We start from the raw sequence: 14,144 nt of genomic DNA, 5'->3' as shown, positions 1-14,144 counted from the left end.
GGACAGCAACAAATACAAGTTACGCAACTCTTATCTGAAGAGCTACCAGATCTTATTTACAATACAATTTCTGAGAAGCAGTTCAGCTTGACATCCTGAACACCTATAATCTGGAAATCTCAAAAATAAAAAATGAGGAGGTTAACAGAGCAGAAGACGAAGCCATTTGTCTGTTACAAAGCATAATATATGGAGGCAGACTATCGTCTTCTCCAGGTGCCCCTCTCTCCTATCTGTGTGTAAGCAACAGAGCCTTTTCTCTTCTACTTTGAATATTTCTTTCTTCTTTTATGAAGATACTCCACTTGTCTCAACTCTTCTGCTGGAGTCCGAGCAGAATAAAACAAAATTCTCCAGAAGGCCAGGGAAAAAAAAAAAAAAACAAACCAGAACAAATGAAAAACTGATACACACAATAAATGAAACTAGGTACTCCTTTGAATTTTACAGTATGGAAAACAACATTTGAAGGGAGAACAGGTCTGTGTCAATACCACCATTAAATATAATGCAGAGGTTGAACGGCTCATAACTCATACACCAGATGCAAGACTTACACATTCCCACTTTGCTACTTCAGCAATAAATCTGGTCCAAGGATCAGATCAACAGCCTGATCAGGCTGTCCTGATCAACAGCCTTGTTCTGTTTTCTGTTTTGTTTTTTTTTGGTCTGGATTTTTAAGATCTACTAGATGTACTCCGTGACATCAAAACATAAGCAAGTAGACATAAAATGAAAAGCGTACAAAAGTATATCACAATGGAATTCTCAGTATTAGGCCACGTGATTTATTCAGTAGTGTTTATGTTCCCAAATTACAATTATGTCTATCCATGTAAGACTACAAAAGTTACCATTAGAATTGTCTGTGCTTATAAAATACCAACATTTTCTTTTACTGTAATATACTCATTAACACCAGTCTGCAACGAGTTACATATAATCATAGGCACTTCAAAGGCTTGAAAAGACGTTTACAACTTAAATGCATTTTTAAAGAACAAAAATTTAAACCCCCTACTTGTACCTTCAAATTTCAAATAATTAACAAATACAGTGGCCGTAGAAATCTGCAGCAACTTTTCAAAATACTGTTAGAGTCTTTGGGTTTGCTTAGGTTTGTCAGTAGCTTACTCCAAATCTTCCTTACAGGAGATTTGTTTAGTAAGAATACGACTATACAGTTTGTAGTAATAATCCAATTTTACACATTAATTTGCTGTTACAAATCTCACTGAAGCTACAGGTACGCTGAGAAACAATGCAAAGTGTAAAATTGATATTCTGACATTTAAATTTATACAAAGAGGAGGTTAAAGTTTACATAGCTGAAAAATTACATTTACACTAAAAGTTACTGTTATCTGAATTATCTGAAGACAAATTGCACCATGACAACTACAAAAAGGCGTTTTTTGGAAACAGATAAATTAACGAAGTAAAAACTAACTTGTAAGATCAATCTGAGACATGCTGACAAAAATTAAACAACTTTCATTTAACCATAGGATAAAACAATAATTTTTGTTACTTTATATTTATGCATAAAGTTTTAAAAATGATTCGGTGAACATCAATGGTTTTATAAAATAATGCTTTGCCACTGTTATTCACAGAACACTGCAAATGTTAAGTTTTAATTTTACATTTTTAAAGGAATACATGGAAAGTTTTAAATACAATGGGATTTTATCATAAAGGTGCCATAACGGCTCTTTAATGGAAAAAAAAAAAAATCTTCATTATTCTATGCAAAAGCTTTATTTAAAAAAGTTCAGTGATCTCATAAATAGAGACACTAAATAGGAATTTTATGCATAAAACTCCTTAGTAGGTGCCTTTTGATAGGCAGCACAGGATGGTTTACGTTCACCAAGGTCGTAACTGCCTTCATCCTTCTTTCTCATGCGATATACCAGCAGCAGGATAAGGAAGATTGCGAAAAGAAAACCGATAACTCCGCCAGCAATAACAGCTGTAATCAAAGAAACAGAGATTCACAGTATGTCAGAAAACCAAGTTTGGCACCATGTTTATTTTTCAGCTCACACAGTGGTTTGCCATTATTTTCCAATTGCAAAAAAGGGCTCCCATTATGCAACTGTCTGTATTATTAGCATCCTGAAATATATTCTCAGAAAGCCTGGTTTTATTTATGAAGGCAATCAGGTAAATGGACATTCCACCTACGACTTGCAACATCCCACAGGTCTAAAAAGGTTATTAAAAATTTTCCAAAACCTCAAGTAAGAAAGCCATCGATACTGCCAAAGCATAAAGTTGTCTTAATTTATAATTATATTCAACTTTCTTTCAAATTTTTTTTCAACAGTTAACATTTTCAGCCTTAAAAGAACTACTTTGTTACAGTAGCTAAGAAATGGGGTTTCCCTTTTCTGCATCAGTTTTCACTTTGACTCTAGCCTGAAATGGATTTCCTGTCGATGCGTAATATGAGAGAATGTTTCATGGAGCTGCAGGAACACAGGCACTACATTTATTGCGCGTTTGCAAATGTGTAGAAAGGATCAGCTCCAGCTAGACTTCAGGAGCAACCCCGTATGCTTACACTGATGTGGATATTAAGGCTGTTTTGCATTTTGATGCTAATAGGAAGGTGCAGTCCAAAACTGTGTGACTTTATGGCTCCCAACACCCCCTCCGAGGACATAGGGGAAAAGAATACCCGAAAACACTGCTCTTACGGCAAAACCCCCCTCACACGTAGTTAAAACATTGCAGGCCAGCCTCTGCCTCCCTGGGTTATGCATGGAAATAGACCCTCTGTATCCTAAGGACAGTGCTCATCCATCCCTCTCCATTCACCCACGCCTGCCACGAGCTTCTCCCAGGCAGCAACCATCTGCACCAGACAGATCAGGCAGCGATGTGCTCTTGGGAGTGCAGGTGAGAAATACTTAGCTGCACCACAAGCCTCGATCCAAACCGCAACTCCCTTCTGAGCTTTCTACATATTCAGTATTCAACTTGTGGGCATCAAATCAATGAGCAACAGACCTTGTTATTAAGTAACTCCAGAAGATGTCTGTCTCACTCTCCCCAGATCAATCACTGTCTACTCACTATGACATGTTTAAGGATCTACCAAGAAAGTGCAACTGCTCACTTTGCATTATTTTGTAAGGATCTCCTCTGTTTTCTGTGGTATTTCTGGCGAGATAGACCCTGACAAACCCTGCCTTACCTGCCAGAACTTCTGTTCTCTGGAAGAGGTTTTCTGAATGCTTCTCAGTGAACACGTCGGTGTCATCCCCCGGCTCACCACTCTTTTTCTTGGCATCTGTCTCGGACCTTTCCTCTTTATTGATTTCTTCAGGTGACTGTGGCACAAAAAGGAAAACAGAGCATTGCTTACAGACAGGGCATACCACAAGTCACCACAGTCACTGCCTGTCATGGGCAGCCACAAAGCTGTGGCTGGACGAGCAATACCAACTAACACATCACAAGGGAAGCTTTTTGGCTGAAGAAAGCCATGCTAGACCTATTTGTTGTCACAAGGTCAGAACGAAAAACCGCTATCCACAAGTTTAAAAACCCAAAGTACACATAGCAAACAGCTGTTAAATATTGCCTGTGTTTATCAGAATAAGAACCCCTGAATGAAATCACAATTCTGAAATTACACATCAGGTATATTACATGCAGAATGCCTTTGAAGGTGACTTTGACAATACTACCTATAGTAGTAGAAGGGAATTCTGAAACAGTAAACGGAACCCGGCAAGTGTTCAAACTACAGCCAAACCACACGACATTCTCCTCTGAGAGGGGAAGTTTCATGTATAATTTTTTAATAACTCTGAGATATGTAAAAAAGGTACAGCTCAGACTCAAAGGTAGCAGGAGAAACTGTCTTTTGTTTCGTGAGATACTCTTTTTTGCACCTCTCTCCCCCTTCATATGAAATCCAGACGTCCCTTTGCAGACTTTCTAGTAGGAATGAAACCGAGCAGCTCTGTATTCATTTAACAGGCTGCAGTAGCATTAAGTTTGTGGGGGCTTTTTAATCCATATAAATCAAACTAAGTAAACATCAAGCCATCAATGGGGTACAGCAGAACCATTTTAAATGCTGTTGCTCTCCCGTCACGCACCTTTGTTTGTGCAGGCACCTTGGTCTGCATTTTCACCGTGGTGGTCTCGGTCCTCGATACATCACTAGTTGTTGGTATCTTTGGATATGTTCTGGATGTTGTTATCACTGCACTATCCTCATCTTCTTCAGCACCTGGAGACAAAAAAATAAAAGAAGGTGACATTTCATTGACCTGTGACATTCTTCTAGACCAATTACATTCTTTATTATGACACCAAGGAAGGGTTGCTTGCACAGCCCACCCTAGACAAATGCCCTAGATGACAACACCTGCTAAGATACAGATGTGAGTATAAAGAGTGCCCCAAAACATCAGGTGGATATTTGCCGCAAGTGATCCCATGAAAGAGGAAGGGGAGGCATCAGCTGGATTAAGCAGTAACCAGGAAATTACAACAGTATTTTTGAAACAGAAGGAAACAGCCTGAGAAGTTGAAAAAAGCATGAACACTTTTGATGGGCAGAGACCCTGGAGTGAAAGCAGCAGCTGTCAGGGCTGGTCTGACCTTGTCTGGCCTGGCCCTGTAGCACCGGGGACTGGTGTGAGATGGGCACTGGTGTGAGAGGGATGGGTGCACGTGTGCGCGAGTCTTTGCATGCCTGTGGCACACACTGGGATCAGTTACAGAAGAAAGGTTGGAAATTTGTAGTTGCATATTACCATTTTGTAAGTGGATGGTATTGTGGTTACCTGTTGTATTGCAGATCCTGTGCCCAAAACTATAGTTCAGTGATAGCCAGTTAATTACGTGTCATAAATAAATCAATCAAAAAACTTCTTTGATGCTGATTTAAACTACATGAACTGAACAGTTTTTCCCTGTAACACACTGCTTCAACAACAAAATCTCTCCTATACAGCAAATCTGTTAAACCTTCACACATGAAAATCAACGTAGTTTCTATCCACAGGAAGATTGCTATGACTTTATTATTCAGCCACTAGGAATTTATGTTTTTAAACACCACATCATTCAGAAGCCATTTTATTTTGAAATAAAGAGTAAAGAGGACAGAAAACTCCCTAGAGATGACCTTAAATTTAATTTCCTCCACATTCAAAGCCCTGCTAGAGTATGAAGGCTCCTTCAGAGTAAAATAATGGGCATGTCTAATAAATATCCTTTAGTGATACTGTAAGGAAGAAGACACAGACAAGAGACTAAATTATTGCAAGACCTGAAAAAGGAGAAGAATCAACCTCTTGGACCACTCCTTATGAATCTCAATGTGTTCTGCTCATTATGGACACCAGTTAGTCAAGTAACTACTGGGTAATAAATCCAGCAAATGTGCATAAGAGAAATTCCTAACATGACCTCAGAACAGAATAGATGACTCATTTATTCCAAACTGAGGTTTTATCTTAGTTTTGAAGAGAAAGAAAACAGGTGGAAAATACGAGTGCAGTAGCAGAATGTTGAGCTCATGGCCAAGAATTCTATACATTTGGCATAGAAAAAAAGGGCATTAATAAGATAGTAACTAAAACAATTTCTGAACTGTAGAAAAGAAATCATTAGAAAAGGAATCATTAGAAAAACTACTACATTAAAACTATCGACACAGAATAATACTGGAAAAACCTTCAGAGATGCCAAAATTACAGTGCAACCTCCACAATAAAGACCTCACAACAAGAATTAGGTATTTTCCTGAAATGCTACTCAAAGATCAAAAAACCCATCATCCTGCTTCAAAACAGAGGTAAGGAAAGACATCCACAGGAAAAATTGTCTGACATTGCCTCAAGAGTTTTCTTTGAGAAATAAGGGCCCAAAGGATAGCTCAGCCTCCTTTACCTTCCAAAGTTCCTCCAAATTACAGGACTCTTACAGTCAAGGAAATTAAAATTGATGATCAGATTAGAGATCTGATGAAACAGAGTGAGAGTACAGAATTTATTTTCTTCTTTTTTATGAAATGGTAAGTCCCATTTTATCACAACTGCTCCTCCAAATCCTTAAATGCCACCTTCACTTCAGGCCACAGTTGTGTCTGCCAGACAAAGTGGTGAGGGTTACAGGTCTGAACCTCTCTGGCTATGGAAGATGCAGAACTTCTGTCCCTCAACAACTACGTGACTAATCTAACTCCTGGACTAGTTGCTAGATTTGGACCAAAAGTACCCAACTCTTCTTACTGCCTCAGGGGAATCCTGACAAGCCCCATAACACTGGGGCACCCATCATTTAGGCCTGACTTAGATACCTCCCCATGGTTCCTGCTTTCCAATTAGCATTATCCAGACAGATCTCTGCTTGGCATGGAGTAGGTCTAAACAAGGGGAAGGCATTCCCTTGCTGAAGAGACAGTAGTAGTCTCAGAATTAAACGTAAATAGGACTGAAGGATCAAAAAAACCTCCCTAATGCTCACCAGAACATAGCAACAGCATTTTACACAGTAATATGTTCCCTAAAAGGTAAAAAAAAAAAGGGAATGACCCTGCTCCCTGAATCCAAATAGAAGAGGGAAAAAACCCCAAACCTACAGAGTTTCATGAGTGTAATTTCCAACTAGGTTGTTAAAAGGAATACTGTGAAATTGTTAAAGAGTATAAAAGCTTGCTTCTTCCTTCTGCAAATATCACTGTCTCTTTAGAAGGTTTCTGGAATTGGCCAGCTTGGGTGACGATGCTGGGTATTAACTGCCTCGAGTCCCTCTACAAGTAGACACTATCCTCTTACTGAGGACACCGCAAGTACCTTGCGGTAATTAAACCCATAGCCATCTCTGTGGTAAAGAGCTGAGAGCTCTCAACCATCACACGCTGTCTTTTATCCACGGCAACTTCTTCAGGATGCCCAACTGCTATCTTCACAGTGGTCAAAATATCTCTAGATTGTGCTCCAGTATTGAAAATATCTACTATAGCCCTCAGTGATGTGTCTATCAGCTGCTCCTTGGATGACAGGAATGCAAATGCTTCTTCACACTTTCGCTTGAGGAAACTTGTCAGGAAATGAAGACTCTGCCAGCTTAAATTATTAAACACTACGAAAAGCCCATGGTAGTTAGCACTCCTACTTGCAAAGTAGTGAGTGATTAACTCTTTCTCCGAAACAAATCCCGCCATTTCATCCTATCTTTTGGCATCATGTTTGTTTGCTGTTGCACACTGCATTCTGCAAGTACTGCCACCACAAGCAAACTTGTCATAAGGTGGGCACATGCACACCCACCACATCTTTCACACCTCCTAACTCAACCATCAGTGTGACACATACCAGAAGAACGCATTTTTAGCTGGCCCATTTCACCCCCATTCACATGAGAAGCCCCCAGTGCAGCCCTTCTTCAACACAGCGTTAGGCAGCCAGGGGTGACACTCTACACATTAATACTAGTGCCCTATCAGGGAATTGCAGCTGAAATAAATGGGGACAGTTCAAGGATGTTGTGTCTTTGTATATTATGCTACATATAAAAACAAAGATGTCGTGGTAATTCTCACCTATAGTGAGTTAAAAAATAACAGAAACAAAACTTGAAGAAAGAATAAAAGGAAGAGTCCTAACTATGCTGCAGCGTAAGATTCTGTCCACCACAGCAAAAACACACTTTCAAACAGGATCACAGTAGTTTTGTACATTAAAGGACCTGGAGAACCAGGCTGTCAATGACATAAAGCATGCTTGGGGCTGGTGTAGCAGGTGGACAGAAGAAGCTCTTGCTCAAGCCAATTCAAAAGGCACATATGGGTGGGACTTTAGGAAATGGAAAATGAGTACTTGGTGTGTAGCCTGCACCAAGGCAGGGGAAGCACAGCAGGTGAGAGAGTGTGTCACCCTGTCTGGAAGCGCCTGCTTGGAACACTGCCACCAGGGCCAGGAGTATCCAGTGTTGGCCATGGCCCCCGTGCCAGGTCCTGATCAGCACCTGGGAGAGTGCCTGTGCCTCGCCCTCAGAGCCATGGCCCTGTCACCATGCCACCACAGATCACCCAGCCCCACACCGCACTGCCACTGGACTCCTAAACTGCCTTCTGGCCTTGCAGTGTAATTTTGGCTTCCCATTAGGTCAAGAGCCAAAGCAGATTTGCTCTTGTGTTTCTTGGAGGAGCTCCAACTCCACCATCATAACTTTCCTTCAAGAACTGTCCCCAGTCACAATGTCAGTCTAGGCCTAGTTCATCCTGAGCAAACCTTCTCAACTGGAGCTGCTATTGCCTGAGAAATACTAGGCTGAAAAGAGAAGAAGAGGAAGGTAACATTTGCACGAGTTTCTGACATATATATATATATTACAGAAATTTGTCTACCAGGATAAGTTTAGAAAAAACAAGAATATACTGATACTTTTCCAAAGCATGGGTAGATAAACCTCACAGAGATGGTACCTTTCCTTAACATAGGGATAGTCATAGCTCTTAGCAGCTACTTCCAAATACCTGTAAGACCAAGGCTCAGTTAATATCTTTTATGTCAGAGGGAAATTTAACAGTATTTATAAAAGCATTTCAAGTTGTATATAGCCAGGAAAACTATTTTTACTCTTTTATCATTATGCTATATACAAACACCAACAATAAAAAGAGTGACAAACTGAGGCATCTCTGTGGAGATGGAGACTGCAAAAAGGAGACAATGGACTAATGGTTTCACTATGGACTTTCTGCTCTTGGTACAAGACGATCAGGCAGCAGATGTGGCTTCTTTGGGAACTGCTGACCAATGGATTCAGATGGAACACCTGGGCAAATACACAAGAATAGCTGAACGTGCAGGAAGAGTAAGGGGCTATTGAAGGAAAGAGAAGAAAGAAAAGCAGAAGACCATCAACTTTTTTCTCCTTTCCAAAAACCTTCAACAAATTTCTAGTTTGAAATGTGTCATGCTTACAGTGATACTTGTCCATGTTTATACTGCTTGCAGACCAGCATGTTGTCATCTTGCTTGGAGTAGAATTACATAGCAAGAAAACCATGGAGTGGGATAGCTCTTCCTGCTAGGAACACTACATGAGTATCAAGTAAAAAGAGACACATTCAACGTAATATAAGGAAAACTGATCATTGGTACATCTGCAGGACACAATCTACTTCATAAATAGAGATAGCGGTAAGTATAAGATGAGTAGGGTAGAGGGGACGCTAATTTGCTTCCCTCTTGAGATTTGATTAAGTGAATAAAACTGGGCACTCAGATTGCTCAGAAGATTATTTGAACTTAGGAGTTTTTCCTTTGTATTATTAGTATTAAATTTTGGTCCTGTCACACAAGCTTTCTGGAAGGGCATCTCCAGCTAATCTCAGCCTACAATGAGACTTTTCCTGTTTTCTTGTAGGAAAGAAAAATAAATCATCAGAAGTAGCAAGAGTGCATGTTATACACTCCATCTGTCACCCATGGCTCAAGGCTGAGCACAGGAAAAGAGAGAAGAGGCAGCCAAGGTATTACTGTCAGTGAAGTCTAGATGTAGTTTCTGTCCTTCGGGTTTACTTTTACCACTGAGATGAGTTATTAAAATCTGAAGCCAGTTCACGTATATTCCTCTCCACTTCCAAAGCAGGGCTGCATTTTGAATAATCTGTATTAGAAACAGCCAAACTCCACAGAGGGATGAAAAAAACCACCCCAAACAGACCATTCTCCATACCACGATTTACTGTCCACCTAGCTCCTTTCCTGAAGCTTGTAACGTCACCAGCATCTGAAGACGTGATAGAATAGGACGCTGACTGAAAGGGCAATTTTCTTGGAGATCAGAATTTTCCTTAGTCAGTCCTGGAAACTGCATGAAATCACTGCCTTGTTAATTTGATGTGTTGTATTTTCTTTTCCCCAAATGAAATGTTAAATTTCCCCTCAAAGTCTACAGCAAGAAGGTCCAACTAAGCTTCTGATCGTACTGGAATATCAAATTACCCCTATGGAGGGCTCCCAAAATGCAGGATAACACCCAGGTGCCAGTGACCATGGGCCTAGATTTGCCTGGCAGCACGTCAGACCTCTGCAGATTTCACTGTGACATATCTTTGAATCATCATAAGAAAGGAAAAACAAAAATCCATCTGAAAAATTTCAGTTGTGGCTTGCAAGGTAACAAAGACAAGATGCTACAGGAAGGGCTCGTCCTTTAAAAATCCACCAGTATGTATAAACATCAAAACACAGATTACAAAAAGTGCAACAATAAACAAATAGTAATGGACTTAGAAAATAAACAGGATTTCCACAACAGCTCAGCAAATACTCACAACAATAAGGAAAATTCTCTTCCAGAACCACTATAAAATCCCGTACTTAAATTTTTATGGTTAGAGCCTCCCAGCTAGTCTAGAAGATACTCCACAAAGAGGCTAAGAGAAATGATTAATGAGGTTTCAATGATAGTCTTCTGAAAAGTGATGAGCTAACCACATGCCTCTGATGAGTGTTTAAGTCTGAGAACTCAGTAAGTTATGTTTAAGAATTTCTTTTATTCACTATATGGATGTAATTACCTCAGAGAAAACTCATGGTTTTGGCAGTATCAGTACTTCTACATTTAGAACAACAACAAAAACCAAATAGACACCATTTTTACATGAACCTGAACGCATATAAGAGAAAACAAGATTGCTGCTGCTATGTTTTCCTACAGACTGCTAAATTAGCATTATGCCATGGGAGAACTAAGCCTTCTCTAATCCTTACTGCTAAACTCCAGAGAGATCTACACAGAAACCAGAGGGAAAGCAGAGAGACAGCAGAGAGAAAATAACCCAGTGAAATGATGCAACGAAGGAGTAAGAGAAAAGAGCATAAAGTTAATATATAGAACCCAGCCCACAGGGGTGCTCAGTGCTCTGTAAATAGAGAGAGAAGCACTCACAATACTCACTGGAAGTGTCATCTCCAGCTTATAAAGGCAAACTGCACAGCTTTTCCTCAAATAATTGCTTTCATTCTTACACTTTTTAAAATTGAATTGTGACATTTTGTCTCACCTGAACCTGACCCAGAAGAATAATCATCATCATCAATTGGATAGGTGCCTGATGCTTCTTCAACAGAGCTGTTGTCAAGGTATAAATCTTTATCAGAGGTCAAATCTGCTCTCTGGAAAACAGATAAGAGGAAATGGTTAAGAACATAACAGTTCTCTAGAATAACTGTCTCATTTCTGAGGTTGATGATGTCACACTGAACAGCTTACACTTTCAGTTTATGTTAACCCATTCATCTAAGATGTTAAAGAAATTTGTAAAATTGTAGCTTAAAAAAAAAGCCAAGGCTACACAATGAAAACTAGGAAACCACTCAGTCTTGAAGAAACGAGCACCCTTCAAATCACACTTCATCTCATTAAATACATGAATGAATAAATGGGATTTGCAATGTACTCCTCAGAGCTTCTGTAACAAGAAAAAAAGCAAATTCCAGGATTGAAACCTTCTGTCAAGATCTTAAATGGGAAGCAACAAGGGCACATACCAAAAACTACCCCAGAGGTATATTAAGCCAAACCTCATGAAACTCTTCACAACCTAGAACGAACAGCTGAGCCTACAGAATACAAATGTTTCCAAGAGACTGCTTTTGATTAAGGATTATGACATTTCCGCCGGATCAGACAGCAGATCTCCAAAATTCTGGTCAGAGAAGATTCTCTAATTCCTAGATGGATGCATCTCCTAAAACTCAGCTGTAGCTTAACAGGCTAAAAAGTTGGCTTCTTGTGACTTTCACCACATTTTTTGTGTCTGCAAGTACTTCTCCACTCAAGAGACATTCTAGTGAAATGAGCCAGTAATAGGACAGGGTATCAGTTATCCTTTTAGATAGACAATTTCTAGTCTTTCAAAGCCTGGATTGTCATTCTCAACAGAGCAGAGACTTGCTTATGGAGCCATGTAACGCTGATGATGGAGAAGGTACCTGCTGCTGTTATGGCTATTACTTTTACCAGAACTTCTGCGAACTCCCATTTTCCATGACTTCTGACAGTTACAAATTAAGTTTCAAGTCAAAATACCAAAAAGCCAAACACCAAAATGCTATAGCAAAAAGCATCTGTTCTATATTTCATAAAAGTGTCCAAACCTGCTGCTCTGAGTCCCATGGGTTTCCATCTTACTTTTTACTGCATGGCAACGATTGCCCCTTTTATTCTACCCAACGTGCACTGTCGATTTCCTGAAAGGGATAACTCCTGCAAAGACCCACATCTATCTTCCCAAGGTGAATTTTCCTCCCAGAGGTCTAAAAAATATTGTTGGAGACATCTATGACTTTAAAAAAAAAAAAATTTAGGATTTTGGCAATGGATTCCTGTTCTGTGCTTCTGCACAGCAGAAAACTGCTTTTCGGTTTGATCTACAATAAAAAAAAAATATTCCTCATGGAAAGCTGGAAGGCCATCCTGATTATTAGAGTATTTCAGATTAAAAAACCTTTGCACTGGGGGTACCTAACATTTCTCTGAACAGCTCTGAACTAAAACAGTGTTACCCTGTTTTTTTTTCTACAGAGAAAAAGAAAAACAACATGATACTCAGAGTCTACTCTTGCTATGACAGCTTTCACCTGTGGGATATGTAGGAAAAAGCAGCCCTGGTTTTAAGATCGATTAACAAAAGCCTGCTCTTGTCTGCTGCTGCCAGTTCACACAGTCTGCCTTGAACTGGCTGCAGTCCAAAGCAGAAATTCAAGACCATGTCTGGTCACCATCAAATGGCTTAATTCCTTTAAAAGATGTCTCCAAAGGAAGGCCTGAAGTACCTCGATAGGTGCATAGGTGGTATTGTAATCAAGACACAGCTGAGACTGTTTCCGCATAGGAAAACAAATCCCTGTCACGGGACAAATATCCTGCTGTTGATCAGGCTGCACAACAGACCAAGCCACTTTGCCCCATTTTACTTCAACCACAATCGTGGTACAAAACAGCCCGCTCCTCAATAGCGGGCAGGAAAAAACAAAACATATCTTAAAAGGAAGTGCAGGTGGCTGACCACGAGTATAGAAAAGGCATACAATATCCAAATGGTATCAGAGGTAGCAAATGTTACCCTACAGCAAACTGGAGACCTACACGGAGAAATTTCCTAACAATGGAAATTGCCAGTAGCATTAGTTAACAGCTGAGAAACAGCCTGAGTTTCCAAACACTAATGAATGAAAAACAGCCTGCAAGAGAACAGAAGCGTCACACATCCATGCCCAGAACTTTAAGTGTTAAATGAAAATCTGAACTTCTCAATGAATTTATTCCCTAGGCCATTTTCCTCTTCTATGTCAGAAGCAAACTTCGTAGAATTCAAAAAACAAACAAAACCTCGGTTTTCTTGCTCTTTCCAGGCTCACAGAACTCAGTGAAGACAGAATTGATCCCTGACAGTTCTCATCATGATTCAGTTTTTGTAAGACAGCTGAGCAGCTAACCCGATGCAGCCCAAGCTGCAAATGCCTGGTCAGCCAGGCTCCCCACCATCATATTCTCTCCTTTTCTTTTGATGAATTATGGCTTTTCAGCTGCCAAAAGCTTTCACTTCCAGCTATGCTGAGATGTTCTCAAATTTTAAACCAGCTGAAAACAGAGCAACAGAAATGAACAAAAAGCCTGAGTAGTTTTCAACGGTAATTTCAGCATCCGTTGTATTTTATTTTGGGGATGTAAAGGATACAACGTGAAACATCATTTAATACATAGAATTGTGGATGGCACAACTCCATCAGAATGGGAAAGCTACTCCCCACAGTCTTATAGATCCAGTACAATATTTACTCCAGGGAGAAATATATGGTACAATGAAGCCCAAATGCATTCAGATCAGACATCAAGCTCCATCTAAGGAAGATGCTCTGCAGCTTCTCTGGCCACAGATCCTTGCTTCAGCCCGTTTCCAGTACAAATGATTCTCATCTAGCGGAACGGGGGCAGGACATGAGTACCCTCTCAAACCAAAGGCACAAAGAAGCATACTCTTATCTTAAATGTCTTATCCAGACATTTGCATTGATAAATACATTGCACCGTCCCCAGACAGACACTGCCTAGCAGACTTGGGATAGGGGCACCCCCTCTACACCCAC

General features: G+C 40.1%; 1 protein-coding gene across 1 annotated transcript; it reads right to left on the bottom strand.

The window, feature by feature from the left end:
* Positions 1–771: 771 nt before the first annotated feature.
* SDC2 (syndecan 2) lies at positions 772–11,168 on the bottom strand (the record flags this gene model as incomplete). Its single annotated transcript, XM_010135069.1, has 4 exons — positions 772–1,978; positions 3,209–3,344; positions 4,122–4,255; positions 11,057–11,168. Coding segments are annotated over 4 exons (546 nt in total), but the record flags the coding sequence as incomplete, so codon positions are not given.
* Between the last annotated feature and the right edge of the window lie 2,976 nt (positions 11,169–14,144).

This window comes from Buceros rhinoceros, unplaced genomic scaffold (genome assembly GCF_000710305.1).
Source record: "Buceros rhinoceros silvestris isolate BGI_N320 unplaced genomic scaffold, ASM71030v1 scaffold34440, whole genome shotgun sequence".
Taxonomy (NCBI): Eukaryota; Metazoa; Chordata; class Aves; order Bucerotiformes; family Bucerotidae; genus Buceros; species Buceros rhinoceros.
Note: the sequence above shows the minus strand (reverse complement) of the source record. Positions and strands in the feature narration are given on the sequence as shown.